Source organism: Sciurus carolinensis, chromosome 10 (assembly GCF_902686445.1).
Source record: "Sciurus carolinensis chromosome 10, mSciCar1.2, whole genome shotgun sequence".
NCBI classification, from domain to species: domain Eukaryota; kingdom Metazoa; phylum Chordata; class Mammalia; order Rodentia; family Sciuridae; genus Sciurus; species Sciurus carolinensis.
This window is the reverse complement of record NC_062222.1, coordinates 85,010,859-85,027,993: the sequence shown is the minus strand read 5'-3', so window position 1 is coordinate 85,027,993 and position 17,135 is coordinate 85,010,859. Positions and strand designations below refer to the sequence as shown.

Genomic DNA, 17,135 nt, shown 5'->3' with positions numbered 1-17,135 from the left:
AAAAGTATCACATACACAACATTTATTTACATTTTCTTTTCTTTTTGTTGCTGTTAAGCTAGGGATTGAATCTAGGTCCTCGCATAGAGTAGGTAAGCACTCCAGCACCAGGCTCAATTCCCAGTTTTCTATTTATTTTGAGACAGTCTCAGGGTTTCACTAAATTGCCCAGACTGGCCTTAAACATGCAATCCTCCTACCTCAGCCTCCCCAGTTACTGGGATTAGAGACATGTGCCACTGTGCCCAGCAACATGTACAAAATTAAATGCATTATTTCCACTCTCGAATTTCCTCTCTCCTATAGTCACTTCTTGAGTGATTCACATCATTTATCACTTACTGAAGTAAAAAATATTGAATCCATTTTAATTTCTTCTTCATCCCTTTTAACAATCCTCATTAATTAGTCATTGGTTCTAATTCATTAGACTTGAAAAATAGCTAACACTAGTTGAATGGTTAGTATCTCTCAGATACTCTTCTAAAATTCCATGATAGATCAACTAATTAAGGTCTTTCAGAATTCTGTTAGAAATAAAATAAATGAAGTGTGAATGAAAGACTGAATGACTGTTCTGTGGCCACACAGTGGTAAGACGCAATTGTGTACCAAGAGCCTGTCTTCCTTCATTTATGTATGATCTGTCAAAATGTAAAGTGCATTCTACTGTCATGTACAACTAATCAGAACAAATAAAATTAAAAAGATTTTAAAAAGAGCCTGCCTTCCTAATTCTGTGACTATGCAGTCTCATGCCATGTTATTTTTCTCCATTTATGAGCTACTTTCTTAATGCATGCCTTTCACTGCCTCTTTCCTGGGGAGATGCTATAACCTAGTCTCAAGGTCTCTACTCTTATCTCCATATCTGTACAGGTTTTCTTAAATACAAAATGTAAATCTAGTCACAATCAAATTTTAAACAGTTCCCAATCACTTTTTAGCACAAACCGAAGTACTGAGCATAATATAGAAGAGACTTTGAAAATACTCATTGAATTAGTTCAATTCATTCCTTTTTTTTTTTTTTTTTTTTCAATATTGGAGATTGAACCCCGGGGTATTTTATCACTTAGCTACATCCCCAACCCTTTTTATTTTTCATTTGGAGACAGAGTCTCACTATGTCACCCAGGTTGTCCTTAAATTTGTGATCCCCCTTGCTCAGCTTCTTGAGGAGCTGGGATTACAAGTGTGCACCACTGTGCCTGATGAGTTCATTCTTTCTTGAGCTGACCTCAACAGCATTTTTTTTACATGTCTCCCCACCTCACATTTTGACCTGTAGAAATAGTCTATTATAAGTATTGCCCAATGCTATTTCAAGTCTCCAGCATAGGGCACAGTTTTCTTTCCCATACTTACTTTGCAGGAAAACTAATATTTATGGTCTAAAATTTTATTTATGCATTACCTCAACTATTAAATTTTTCAGAATTTTATTCTCTCCCTATCATGTATTCTCTCCTTCCTTAACACTTTTTTTGTGTGTGTGTATCATGTACATATTATCTAAGTAATTGATGTTGCAAATATTTCTTTGTGTGTGCTCAGCATGGTAGGGGTGGATCGAACCCAGAGTCCTCTACCACTCAGCTACACTCCCAGCCCTCATTATTTTTTATTTTGAGACAGGGTCTTGCTAAGTTGCTGAGGCTGGCCTTGAATTTGTGATCCACTGCCTCAACCTGTGAGCCTTGCCACTACAATGTCTTTTATCTTCTTTCTTTATATCAAGTGATACTAATAGTACATCAATATGACCAAGCAATCATATAGGGACTTAAAGAAGAGTTGACTTGAATCTCTACTTGTTCACATTCGGATATTAAAACAAAAAAATTTTACATACCTAAAGCATTACTATAGTAGGAATCCCATGGTTTCCAAAGAGTTTCAAATATGTAGTCCTGTAGAAGATAGGAGATGAAATTCCTTACTCTGTCAGCAAAAGACATCTTGTCGGTGAGTTCTGATAAAATAGCAGGAACATAGGAAGGAGGGTATGGGACTTTTCCACAGTGCTTTTCCACTGTTGATGCTGGAGAAAACCTCAAGGAATAAATAAATGGAATTCCCAGTTTTAAAGCAACTATATCACCACAAGGAAATACTGGATCTGACACCAGGACTTCAAACTTGCCTTTCTTCAGCTTTTCCATCAGCTTTTCGTTTTTAAGAACACCATCACAAATCTCTCTGGATACCCTGTGGAAGTCATCTATGACTTTTGCCATCTCCTGATAGAATCTCCAAAGGGTTGAAGGAGATGGTCTATGTTCCAGCCATGTCAAAACAAAACTCTTGATCACTCCTTCTACTCTTTCTTTGCTGAAGGGTACTTTATATACTTCAAATGTCAGAGATGGGCTAACTGATGGCGTGATGAAAAGTGCACCAGAAGCAACGAGGACAGTCACATTATGCTGTTTTGTAATTAGCTCATCTATAATTATCTTAACATTTAGCCAATGACTACCTTCAACTGGCCAGATCAGAACATTCCCACCAAGTGTGGTTCCTAGGAGACTTATTTGAAGAGATAACAACAGAATGCTGATGAACATGATGTGGCTTGATGAGGAAGACTTCACGGGATGTGAGAAATGGATTTCTCTGCTTTTCAAGCAAAAGGGAAAGACAGAATTATTTCTCAGTATTGATCTAAACAATTGATAAGAACATTCTCTTTGCTGAATGATATTAGACAAATTAGCTCCACATTTTATGGAAATTATAGTTTTAGGATCAATGTGTCTTACCTTTCAAATGGTTGCTATAACTTGCGTTACAATTCCTTTTCTCTGATCCTTCTCTTGAACTTGATTCTTTGACCCTTCTTTTGTACCTTATAATTGTTAAATTTTTCCCATTAGAGTGATTGAAATCCTTGTGTATCTCAACTCTATACTTAAGCTTAGATACTGTTATCTCAGATAGGACCAGAATTCACTTAGACTTGTATGGGTACTAATGTTGTATGTTGTTTTTTGTATTTAATAAAACATATAATTTCATTAGCAATAATTAAACATTATTATAATAGTATTACCAAAATTATTGTGAAGAATATTTGTAGAAGTGTGAAGGACATATAGTAAGTGTAATATTTATTACTACTCTAATAAGATGTTTAAGAAATTATTTGTTAACCACTTTGAAACATAATTAAATGAATAAAATATGTACAAGTAATATATGCAAGAAATTATGGAATATGGTACTCATAAATGCAGTCTACTCGAAGAGAATTGATTCAAGCACACTTTACCAAAAGTGCTCCTCAAAAGCTAACTAGCCTGCTAGGCGCAGTTATGCATGTCTATAATCTCAGCTACCCAGGAGGATGAGGCCAACCTAGGCAAATAAGCAAGGCCCTCTCTCAAAGTAAAAAGTAAAAATAGGAGTAGGAACGTGATACAGTGGTAGAGAATCATTGGGTTCCATCCCAGGTACCACGGGCGGAGGGGGGAAGGAAAGCTGGTCTAGGTGAATAACAATTATCTTACATCTATACATCTATACTCAGCCTTTAATGATTGACAGTATTTATTAAGCCTGTGCTATGTGACAGACACTGTGCAAAGAGTTTTACATATGTTAATCTCATCCATTTCTTATTTTGAAAAGAATCAATTTGGTGTGTGCTATAATTATTCTCATATCAAAGAAGGAGGAAAAGCTGCTCAAAGAGGTTGAGTAACTTGAAAAGTTCATACAACTTAAGAAAAGAATTAGACTAGTGGTAGCAACCTTAAGGATCTCTGGTTCTGAGAACCTATTATGTTAACATCAGAATATAATCACATCCTCTCATCAAGTATAAGGAATCTATATGAACTACAGACTGCCTGAAACATGCTGACAAATGTACAATTTTGTAATACAATGAACAGCATAGGACCATGTCATCCAAGTAGAATTATCTCTATGAAAATTGTACATGTGCATGCCTGTGTTTGTGAATAAACAGAGAGAGCAAGCTATTAACTTTGGCAAAGTACTGTTTAAAGTTTAGCAGAGTGATCATACAATTCCTATAGTTGGATTTCAACTCAAAGTTCCCTGCAAAAGATTTTATGGTGTGCCTGCTGATGTCTATGTAACTATGCAGCCATAGTTACATGGCTGAAGACTTTTAAATAGTGGTCATCATCCACTAGAATGAACAATTGGTTGGGATTCACTGTTACTGTTTTATTCATTTCACTTACTAGCAGGAAATCAATTCCAGATTTCAATTAAAATATAGTATAGTATTCAATTCCTGTTTGTTTATTAATCACTTACTAGAAACAACATTCCTTACAGGGTGGAAGATAAATATAAGGGACTTTCTCACATTTATTCTATGGTCTATAAATTCAAGATAAGAGAAGCACATACAAAACTGTAACAAAAATCAGCATAGTATATTTTAGTCAACATGTTATGAAAATAATTTGTATTTTAGAATCAATTAGGCTAAAGAATCCTAGCTTAATATTATTCTTCATAATACTTGTGAAACTTAGTGTTCTCATCTATAAGACAAAAATTAAAAAAACAATTTAAGAGAATGTCATAAGTAACAATACATTAAAAATGAATTACATGATACATTTCAATATATAAAAATTAGTAACTATACAATAAATATCATAAATTGCTTGTAAAATAATGCATACACCATATAATTATGTATGTGACAAAGAAAATTATATTTATTAAGTAACAAGTATAGTGACTGGAATAAAAAGATGTTTAACATGCATTATCTTCCTCAGTAATTCCTTCTCCTTGTTCTACCCAGAGAAAGTGACAAGTGTCTTCAGATGAAATGATACAAGTAAAATGTTAGAGTTATATAGGATAGGGATTGCTGCCAGTATTTTGTAGGGAAATCAGAAAGGGCAGAGGATAGGAACATCATGAGTGAGTTGAGTTTGATAATTATTTTGAAGTATGGAGCAACTGGTTGTGTGTAATGAGCAGTGTTCCCAAGAGCAAACAGTATCATACTGTAAGGAAACTTTGATATTTGTTTGAACATCTCAGAAACATGACCAAGATTAAGAAATTTCTCAAACTATGGTTGTTACACTTCTCATTGACTTGTGTTCTTGAATTAAATAGAAAACTAAACATTAAATATTGAAATATTGAAAAATATTCAAAGAAGCTATAAAAAGTTTTGTCACAAGTGAGGGTATGAACTTGTGATCATGGAAAACTACTCTGCTCTTTCCAGAAAAATTTTGAAAGAGGCTATGATTAAAAATGTGACTACTGTGTTTATGAAATCTGATGAGTTCAGGAAGGAACTTCAAATATTTGAGAGAAAGCTAGAATATTCAATTATTTTTATCATAGACAATGACAGTAAAAAATGTGCTTTGCCTAATTGAGTACAAAGGGAGCAAGAACGGTATTTACATAGCTAAGAAGGGTTATTGTTTTTATAACAGAATTTTCTTTAGAAAAGCTTTGCTTCCTTTCCCTTTATTAAATAAACAAATTTGTCTTTATTTAAAACTTATTTCATGTATATTTAAAGTACATGAATTATAAAATAACATGACTATTAAAAATACATTACACAATATTAAGAAAATGAAGTATCCTAAAGGGCTGACATCTTTCATTCCCTTCTACATGTATCTTCATAAAGACCATGTCGGTCAGTTCTGAGACTCATCCTCCCTTTATCATATATCAGCATAAATCTTACTTGTTAATTAACTGTCTGTTTCCTAATGAAGGAACAAATTAACTCTCCAGTAGAAGGAACTAGGGGTATAAGATGAATGTTTAAAGAGAACAATGAGTTCACACTTGAACAAGACTCTCAGTTTACTGCTCTATGATGCATTTCCCCTGAAATCTAAAAATTAATTTTGAAATGTAAAACCTGGGTAGAAAAACCCTTCAAATTATTTCAGAATAGAACTGAAAGGTTTTTCAAGTGGAAGCAATGAAATAAACCAATCATTAACCCCAAACCTTGTAATGATTGGTATTTGTTTTAGAAGAAAAGATAAAACAAGTCCAAATGTACATTATATATTGATTTGCATGAGGTTTATAAATTTCTTACCTGAAGTTTGCAGCAGGAACTTTAGTAGTACTAATTGATCATTAGGAAGAAGTTCAACTTAAATAAGTCCTAGTGGGTTAAAAGTGATATGATGAGGAATGTGGTCTTCAATGAAGAAAAGATTAAATAGATTTGTTTACAACTAGCAATCCTCACAATTACAATACTAAGTTTGCTAATCTTTTGTTAAAGGTGTATCCTTCTATTGGTTCCCTGGCAACTACTTGCATTGAATATTGCCTTTAGTATCTATTATGGATACATCTGAAACAATGACTGACAATGACTGGTAAAATTGGTATTATTATTAAGAAATATATGCCATTAATATCTTTCAAATTCAGGAAATATAAAATTACTATTTTTGTTCTTAACTATAAAACCATTTTTAATGAAATGTGTTTATTCCAGCATTTAGCTGAACTCTATAATGATAAGACTGATTTTGTTGATCTCTGTCTTATTTAGAAAGGTTTATTTTATTTTATTTTATTTTATTTGGTACCAGGGATTGAACTCAGGGGCACTTAACCACTGAGTCACATCCCCAATCCTTTTTTGTATTTCATGTAGAGACAGGATCGCCCTGAGTTGCTTAGGGCCTTTATAAGTTGCTGAAGCTGGCTTTGAACTCGCCATCCTCCTGCCTCAGCCTCCCGAGTCTCTTGATAACAGGCATGTGCTTCTGTGCCCAGCTTAAAAGGTAGTATTTTAGATCATTAAATAATAATGTTTTAAAATTGCACACTTTCATTTCACAACATCCTTGGGAAAGAATTTGCCATATTTTTGTAAAATGTTTTATTTATTTTTTTGGCACTTAACCACCAAGTCACATCCCCAGAACTCCCCCGCTCTTGTGTTTTTAAATTTTGAGAGAAGGTCTTGCTAAATTGCTGGGGTTGGTCTCAAATGGGCATTCCTCCTGCCTCAGTCTCCCAGTTGTGGGATTACAGGCATGTGCCACCATACCTGGTTTGTGCAAATGTTTTAATGTAAAATAGAATAAATGAAGTTAGTATGTCTTTTGGCATAGTGTCCCAAACATGTCATCTGTAATTATAATTAAGTTCTGGGGTAGAACATCATCATTTATTTAGTTGACAAACAAATGTGACAATAAATTTCATACAGATTCTAAATAGGAGACAGTTCCCATAAAAACATTCTTTGCCTGATGATACTGGAGAGGACAAGGATTCACCACACAGCTCTTCAAGTCTGCTTGGATTGTACAAACCTAACTACAAATATCCTTGTAGATTCATGGAGTGCAAGTTCAAACTAGACAAAAAGTATCTATGCAAGTTGTATAAAATGATCTTCATCATTCAATTGCTGGTATGATTTAATTATCAGTTAAAAGAATAAATCATCAAGAAAATATTTCAACACAAGATGTCAGATGAAAACTTCTGAGTTTTTGAACAATTTGTAATAAATTTTTTGTCTTCAGATCTGGAAGACAGCATGAATGATAATTTTTTTGATACCTATATTTTTCACTAAAAATCTGTTAGATCATTCTTTATTGTCTTTTTATGAGCTTTGCCACAAAAGTTAGCAATGAAGTCAACAATATTTTTCCTGCCAAAATGCCAGCGTATGTGAGAGTATGTGTGCGTAATTAATTTATATTTGTTTTAGTCAGTTTTTTTGCTGCTGTGACTAAATGGTCTGACCATCACAATTATAGAGGAGGAAAGGTTTATTTGAGGGCTCACAGCTTCAGAGATCTTAGTCCATAGAATGTGGCTCCATTCTTTGGGGCTCCAGGTGAGGCAGAACATCATGGCGGAAGAGCATGGCAGAGGGAAGCAGCTTGCATCATCAGGAAGCAGAGAGACTCCACTCTCCAAATACCATATATATACTCCATAGCCATGCCCCAATTCCCATCTCCTTCAGTCATACCCTGACACTTCAATTAATCCCGTCAGGGATTAATTCACTGATTGGGTTCAGACTCTTACAACCCAATCATTTCTCCTCTGAATCTTCCTGCATTGTGAACTTTTACATGTGAACTTTTAGGGGACATCTCACATCCAAACCATAACATTATTCTTATAGATCATTTTATCGTAATGTGTCCGGGTAATAAACTTATTTAGTAATATGTATTCTTTTTAACCCAAGAGATTTTCTTTGGTAACTTTGATTTTTAAAATAGTTTGGGGCTAGAGATGTAACTCAGTGATAGAATGCTTATGTATGTTAGGCTCTGAGTTAAATCTCAGCACCATGGGGGGAAAAAATCAAAGCTGGGGGTGAGGAGGAAGAACCAAATCTCAATTCAAATATATTAACTATAATGTAGAAGATTGTTTCTTTTTTTCCTCATCCAGGAGTTTTACTTGCTATAAGTAGTTAAATGTCCATCTGGGCAGAATGATTCAAGACATTAATTTTGAAAATATTGAGTAGTGTGATGTCCAATTTGACAAAAGGGAATCCAAATAAGGAAAACATATAATGAAAGTTGGCACAGTAGACCTAAAGACTCTTCATGATTCTAATAATTTTTTAGTTGGCAAAAAGTATTGTTTCTCCTACTCACACTCTCTCACAGACTTGTAGGCAAAGTCACCTAATTAACTCTGTCTAGCAAGAAAATTGCTGAAGCTGGTGGGGTTTTCCATGGAAATGATCCATTTGACCCCGTCCAATGACACAGCAATATTTATTGCTTATCATGAAGAGGTTGAAGTATCTCCAATATCGACGTTTACAAATAAGCTGATTTTCAAGGCAGCAATATTTAACATGTGTAGCAATATTGCTTATCAGTATTTAAAAAGCACTTGACAAACTCTTATCAAATCTAGTCTTATCATTTTGAGTTATGTTTTAACATGTGTATAATTATCACTGTGAAAATTTCATTCCAAAATTTAGTAGCTTAAAACAATCATTTTACCTGCCACCAATTTTGTGGGTCAACAATGCGTGTGCTCATGTGCATACACACACACACACACACACACTCACACACCCTGTTAGTTCTGTTTCTCTAGAAAATCCTAATTAGTCCAGTGAGGTGGCTTGGTAGGCTGAAGTAGGAGGATTGCAAGTTCAAAGTCAAGCCTCAGCTACTTAGCAAGGCCCTGAGCAATTTAGCGAGACCCTGTCTCAAAATAAAAAAAAACAAAATAAACAAGCTGGGGATGTGGGTTAAGCGCCCCCTGGGTTCAATTCCTAGTACCGAGAAAAAAAAAAAAAAAGAGAGAGAGAGAGAGAGAGAAAAGAAAAAAAGAACCAGGAAAAAACAAAAATATTCTGACCAATTAACTCAGATTATCTAAGAAGGTCCTACTTAAGTCATTGATGGCATCTGCTGCTCACTTTCTTGGAACAGTGTTCTGAGCCTGTTGTGTGCAGAGCATTCACTCAGCTTGACCTTGGCACTCATCTAAGAGAGTGAAGCAATATTGGCAAAGCTTCCTAAGTACTGTGTTTTGAAGTCACTTTTAACCTCTGTAGAGTTCTAGTAGGTCAAATAAGTTCACTAGCCAAGTCTATAGTGAGAGCAGGACAAGTTGTGACATCCGTACTGCAAACATTCTACTGCACAATGGACTCTCAAGGAGCTCCTCAGATTAACAGCTTCGGGAACAATCCTTTTCTCCTGTGAACAATTTAATATACTTTACTTTTTTTCAATATGAATTTTCATTGCATTTCATTTTACTTTCAGTTTTCTGTGCTTTAACATTGATGGAGCACTTACATGTGCTATTCTAAGTACTGTCTGTAAATTAAATAATTTAATTCTTACCATGATCTTTTCAATTAGGTAATATTATTGTTTATGTTTTCCACAAAAACAATCTAAGACATAGAAAGTTTATGTAACCTGCCCATGTCACTAAAAGACTTAGTGATTCAGTCAGGATTCAGATGTCGCCTTTCTGACTACAAAGTCTACATGCTTAATCATAATGTGATTAAAATATAAATTTTTAAAAATTCATCTTATTTATTATTTCCTAGGAATTTTGAATGCAACAATAGCTAAAGTTCTCACTGCCCAAATGCAATATCTATCTAGATTCTATGGCTGGTAAATAACTGAAAATTGCCTTTGTCCTTTTTCCCCTTGATGCTAGCAAATTCCTTTCACTCATCTTTGCTATACCAAAACCAACCAACCAAACAAAAATTAAAAACCCCAAAATAAAGCAAAACAAAACCTTAAGTCAACTATTAATAATATATTCCAAAACTATTGTTAAAAATAAATTAAAATTAAGTAGTATAAACAGGAAAACCATTAATAAAATTTGTATGTTAATAGGGCTAAAAATAAATTTATATAATTAATTTCATGGAAAAAAGACAGTTGATGAAATCTTTCAATTCTGTATTAACAAAGAATGCATTCAGTAAGAGAGAAATTAATTTTCTTAAAATGACTTTATAAACCAATTTTACAAGGAAATTTTAGAATCATTTCTATTAAATTTTAAAATAAGACAAGAATGCCATTATCTTCACTGGTACTGTAAGCATGGTTTTGGAAATACAAACAATAAAATTAGACAAAGAGGGTAACTAGTCTTGTAAAAATTGGAAAGGAAGACATGATTTATGTTTTATTTTAGTTCATTTGAATATATATTTGGAAAACTATTCCAAAGTACAAATGAATGCATATAGGAAATTGAAAGGTATAAAATTTAAATTGAGATATGAGCAGAACTTCACACAAATAGTGAATAGTAGACATTCTACAAGAAAGTTAAGTTGTTCATAATACCAACAAAAAAAAAATAAAAGTACTAGTTATTCATTTAACAAGATATATGCAAAACCTATATGAGAAATCATTGTAAACACCCAGAAATACAGAAAAGTGGTCATTTTTTATTAAATTAAATGAGTGCTTTTCTTTCCATCCTTTTCAAATTGTTTCTCCCTGCTTTGTCATTTTCAGACTCTTACTCTGAGTACTCATGCACTCAATATTGAGAAACAAGAGATGATTACCTATTTAATATAATTTATCAGTACTGCCTAAAAGTGGAGAGGTGGTATAATGAAACATGGTAGAGAAAAATATAAAACTCAGGGTAATATTTGTAGTTTTTCCTCTTTCAGCTCTTTAGAGGAAATTCCTGTGTTCATGCAAGTAGCATTTCTGGATTCCCTTTCTCCATATGCAAGGCCTTAGACTTTGGAAATTCCTACAAAATTCCAAATGAGACAAAAACTAAAACTTAGCAGAATATTCTTAAATTAATTAATCTACCTTCTCAAGGGAAAAATTACAAACATATTTTTCCTTTTGTTCTCAGGAGATTTTAATTGATTTTATGACTAAAAAAGAAAACTTTCCTTTCCATATCTTCTTTAGAAACAACTACGCAGACAGCAAACCAGGTGGTGATAAAGGGAAACTTGGTATTGAGGCTATCTTTATATTTTTCTGCTCTTCAAAGTATTTCCTTGGCATTTTTAATTAATTAATTAATTAATTTGTTTATTTTTGTGGTACTGGGGATTGAATGCAGGGACACTCTACCACTGAGCCACACCACTGGCCATTTTTATTTTATTTTCAGAAAAGTTCTCTTTACATTGTCCAGGCTAGCCTCCAACCTGTAATCCTCCTGTCCCAGCCTCCCCAACCACCACCATATCCAGTGAGGTACATGATTCTATATATATTTTACATGATTTTATAAGAATATGGTACAAAGCATTCAAAGGTATCAAAAGTATCAATAAGACAATATTATGAGTTCCCAATAGCACACACCTGTGTCAATTTACATTTAAAATATAAATACCCTGTTAGAATAATTTAATAGTTTCTCAAAAACATAAGATCCCAACAGATCTGCTCTAGTCTCTATGATATCAATATCAACATAAATTCAGAAATGAAACAAACTCCCATGTTGCTGAAAGACAGAAACATAAAGTGAATGGTGGTGTGAAAAATATATAGAATAAAAAGAACATAGCACTGGGATGAAATGGGATCTTAATAAGTAGATATTAAAATTTGATAAAATACATCTGGAGATACATTTTACTACTAAAATATGGCCACTTTTTTGTGCAATAAATGTATGCTTGAATTTTCTCCAACAATATTCACAGATATGACAACTTACTGATCTTGGGAAAGTGATGGACTGGATAAAATTATTTTTCCTAGCTTAATGGCCTCCATCCTCGTGGAAAGGGGATCATCTAGCATCTGTTTCCTGGGTAGTTTTCATGATATAGAGACTGCTGCCAAGTATGAAAGGAAAAATATCCCAAGATAATCTTTTATTTTCTTCTCACTTTAAAGTCACATAGTAGAATTTTCATAAGAAAGGACAGAAGAGATATGTTTTTCAAAACTTTTTAATAAAGACACACTTTCTCTCTAATGATGCATTTTGTCTTTATGTCTCTCAAAACTATGACATTTAAATCTTACATAATAATATTAAATGCTATTTCAAAAGTGTTCATCTGTTCTCTATCAAAGCATTTGATTAAAATAAATGATTATTAAACTTGAAATAAAAGCCAATCTGTGATCATAGTTTCAGTCAGGAAAAACAAATTTAATAGGACAACTCAACTTTATAGGCAATATGATCAGATAAAGCACTGTAATCTTCTAGAGTAGAGTTTAGTTACTGTTTAACATTATTTAAGCAATTTGTTAATGGCATCTATATGTTGCTAATTAAGCCTGGTTAAGCTTTGAATGTATTTACATAATTATTATAACTTATAAATAGTACCAACCCAAACTTAAAAGACCTTACTTGCTAAATATCAAGAAAACTTGATATTTTCTATAAAATATGTTGTGAGTATTCATCTTGGTTTTGTATATCTATGTATACATGTACACTCAAACTACTCGAGTAGTTTGTTTTATGATATATATCTATGCATGTTATATATTTGTCTCAAAAACAATTTATCTAATACGCGCAAGTACACCTAGAATATCTTTGTTTTTACTCCATTAGCAATATTATGAAAACACTAATGATTTGAATTTGTCTTATCTAGTAAGCACTACCAGGCACCATCCAGGTGAGGGCAGCACATTTTAAAACCAGATAAACTACTTAAAGAAAAAGAAGTGCTCAGTGAGATCTAGCCTTACCTAACACCTAAACATTCAGAGTCATCAAAAGATGCACGTTGCATATTATGGTTTTTCAATTGCTTTTACACACAGTTTCTTCTTCAGTCATTACAAAAGTTCGGTCATGTTAACATTACATACAGATGAAGAAAGTAAGATCACAGAAATCACAGAAGTTCTGATTTTTCCTGGCAATTGAAAGTTGGAATTATACTCCATTTTCACCAATTACATATTTCTCAGTTTTCTAAATGTTTTTAACTTTTAAATTTTTTTTTAGTTATACTCAGTTTTCTACATTTTGACTATACAACAATAGATGACAAAAGTATGGACAAAACTTCTGTAGGTTTTTTTTCACAACATTGTTATTATTTAGCGGTATTACCTATGTAGAGAGCAATTACCTATACAAAATACAATTTCCAGGGGAAAATGAATATTATTCAAAAAAAAAAGAAGAAGAAAGAAAGAAAAAGTCTGTGAATCACAAGATGTCATTAGCTTTTAATTTCTGTTGGACAGAAAGCTAAGATCCTTAATGAAGGTACTTTTCTATTCTTGAGTCTCCTTAATAAACTCTTGAATATCCCAGTCAGATGATATAAAGGTAAATTTTCTGCTTCATTTCTCTAAACTCATTGGGATGAATAGGCCTGTGACTTTCCAGAAAACTGTGGAGTCTTCTGCTCCTGAGAATTTTTACCACATCAGCAAAAATAGGATCAGTTAAGTAAACATTCCTTCTATTAGGGGCTTCAATTATAGAAGCCTTTTCAGGTTATGCAAAAATCAGGATAATTACTGCCAAAAAGTTTAATGAAAGGAGACCTTAAAATATTTCAATGTATAGGTGTACCTTTCCCCCTTCGTCCTTGTCAGCATTTATTGTTATGTGTATGCTTGATGATTGATGGTCATTTTAACTGAAGAGAGATGATCTCAGCATAGTTTTCACTTTCATTTCACTGATTTCTGTAGACATTAAACATTTTTTTCATATATTTTTTAACTTTTTGTATTTATTCTTTTGATAAATGTCTGTTTATTTGATTTGCCCATTTATTGATCAGAATTTTGGGGGTGTTAACTTTTGTTTTGGTCTTTTTTTTAGAACTTTATTCTGGATATTAATTTTCTGTGTTCTTTTAATATTAGGAGCTGATGAAAAAAGTAATCATAATTAAAATCTAATTATGTTTTTCTAAATGAATAAAGTATAATAACATTTCAACTATAATAGGAAATATTATTTACATATTATAATTAACTCTGATAGTTTTCAAAAAATTGTCATTAAAGTTTTAGGATTCTTCCTATTGAATAGTCACTCCTTCTTGTACATGTACAACCTTGTGAGTGCTTCAATCACAAAAGTATATCATAAATGAAAATTTAACTTCTGATGTCATGTCATAAAATGCTATGCAACTATCGATTTGTTTGCCAGAACATTCAGTTACAGTCCTGAGCTTTTCTCTGTAAGAGGTCATGATGCCTCCCTGCCTTCCACACATGGAAAAGCCCAAGCCACAGGAAAAGGTAACCCCTATTCTCCTTTGAAGAAAATGGTCTTCCAGTCATCACAAACCAGTTTTCAAACACAAGAAGGAGGAAGCCTCCAGAATACTTCAAAACCCACTTGAGTCTTCCCAGTTTAGTCTCCCAATATCATGAAGCAGAAACAGACCATTTTTCTTTACCTTGTCTCGATTCCAGATCCAGAGCATCTTTGAGGATAATTATATGGTTCTGTTTTATAGCACCGTATTTTGGGATAATTCATTGCATAAAAACAAAAAACCTGTAACACTAAAAAATATGTGTGTGTGTGTGTGTGTGTGTGTGTGTGTGTTCTCTACATGCATAAATATGTCAGGTAGGAAATACCCAAATATTACAAAAGTTTTAAGCTCTTCATAATGGAACTGAACAGTTGAATGTATGCTCATTCTTAATTAAATTACTGAGTAGTTTGCTGCAATGTATCAACTAAGTCAAATTATGGCCCTTCCTGTCCTGAGTTGTAAAGTCTGAGTTTCTATACCATTGCATTTATTTGTGCAAGTATATTAAAATTATTACACATTTACCTGTATGTATTTTGTTATTCTTTCAGAAAATAGTTTGAAACAATTTTTGTGGTACTTTATGTTGTAATATGTACAGTTGGAAAGTAAAGAAACAAACTCTTCAAGCCCAAGCATATGGAAAAGAACAGGCCACAAAGTATTTTGACAACAAAATTTACTTTCAAAACTTCAACTAAAAAAAAAAAGATAAGCCAATTGTAATTGTGTTCATAAATTACTTAGGTAACCCTCATCCTTAGGGGGTAATTCAAGACCTTAAATCTTCAACCTGATGGTATCTGACTTAGATCTTTATTCCTTGAAGTGCTCCTCATTTTACTTTTAACTCTGTCTCCATTTTCTGTTTTTCCTCATTTGCTATTGGTTACTGACAATAAGTATTCTTGGAGGAAAATAACCTAAGTGAAGCAAACACACAACCGTTGTACAGATCATTTTTCTCCTGTTTTTACAGTCAAAATTTTTCTACACAGTTTTTCATGAGGTGAAAAACTAAAATGTGTTTTGTGGATTAGGCAAGTCATATGAGTGTATAAAACAACCCAGAGGGAATAGCTGAGGCTTGTGCTGAACTGGGGACTGTATTTCTCTAGCTGAAGTTATTTAAATTCTTTTTTTAAAAAAGTAAATATAAAACAAACAAAACTGAAGCAACAAAAGCAACACTGAAAATTTTGCTGATCAAACAGAATAATGCTTCAAGTGCATCTCCAGCCAAAAAATCCTAGTTTGCCACTTCATTGCAGATGAAAATCAAGACCTCATTCTCAAAAGTGATTTATTACAGTAGGAATTCAAAAACAAGTTGAAGAAAGACTTTTAAAACATATTTTGTATTTTTTTATGTTAAGTCCTCACAGTAGTGATGGGAACACCAATTTGTTTAATATAACTACATACTTTCTAGGAACTTATCCACTTTTAAAGGTATGAAGATGGCATTTCAAACAGATTGCTGTATAAATTATCAAGAGATAAGCAATGCAAGAAAGTCTATGGGTATAAATTATACCCATTTTAGTCTACAATATCATTGGGTAAAGATAGAAGTGTATGCACTGTGTAAAAGCACTTTCTATTTTCATTTCACCTACCCTGCAAAAGTTTCATTGGTCCTAAAATTCATCCAGAATTTTCCTGGAAATTATTAGCGGATGTCACAAGTGTGGTTTGTGGTCTAGTCCCAGACTTTCGTGTATTTTGGCTTCTTGCAGAGAACCCAGTATGTTTCAAACCTAAGGTCTCAAAATATGACAGTAAGAGCAATTCAGGTGAAAAACAGTGGGAGGGTATAGATTTTCACATATACTAGCGCATTCAGAAACTTTGCTTTCATACAATAGAAGGAATAATTTCCAGAAAATAAGCAAAAGTGTTCTCAGTGAAACCCAATCTATACTATCTGTACAAACTAATGATTCATTCACACACTGAGAAAACTCTTCTGGGAAAGTTGCCCATTTCTTTTGTTTTGAAACACAGTGCAAACTTGGCTATAGGCCTAGTGTCAAGCTATTTAATTCACTGAACTTCCTTTTTCCTTTCAAACTATATTAAACCATTAGTTCTACAATTAATTTATCCATTTTATTTTATATCTTTGCACTTATAAATGTGAATCCAATAAATAGAAAAAGGGTGCCTTGGTAGCTATTGTAAAACTTATCTATCTATCATCTTTCTATCATCTACCTGTCTTTCTATCTAACTGGTACTTGAAAAACATGAGTATTTCAAATGAATCACATGGAAAGACACATAGATAATGCAATCATTGAGTCACCTTTGATGTTTATATAACGTGCATAATCTAGGGCCAAATTCTTTCTTAATTAGAGTCTCTAGGGAGAACCACAGA

The 17,135-nt window shown here is 32.9% G+C and overlaps 1 protein-coding gene across 4 annotated transcripts in view; it reads right to left on the bottom strand.

Moving 5' to 3' along the window:
* The window catches only part of LOC124994574 (UDP-glucuronosyltransferase 2A1), a 49,070-nt gene extending 46,500 nt beyond the window's left edge, over positions 1–2,570 (bottom strand). For all 4 annotated transcript variants that reach the window (XM_047566661.1, XM_047566663.1, XM_047566664.1 and 1 more), the window contains exon 1: positions 1,856–2,570. In XM_047566661.1, the coding sequence (XP_047422617.1) occupies positions 1,856–2,570 (715 nt within the window). The remainder of the gene's footprint in view (positions 1–1,855) is intronic.
* Between the last annotated feature and the right edge of the window lie 14,565 nt (positions 2,571–17,135).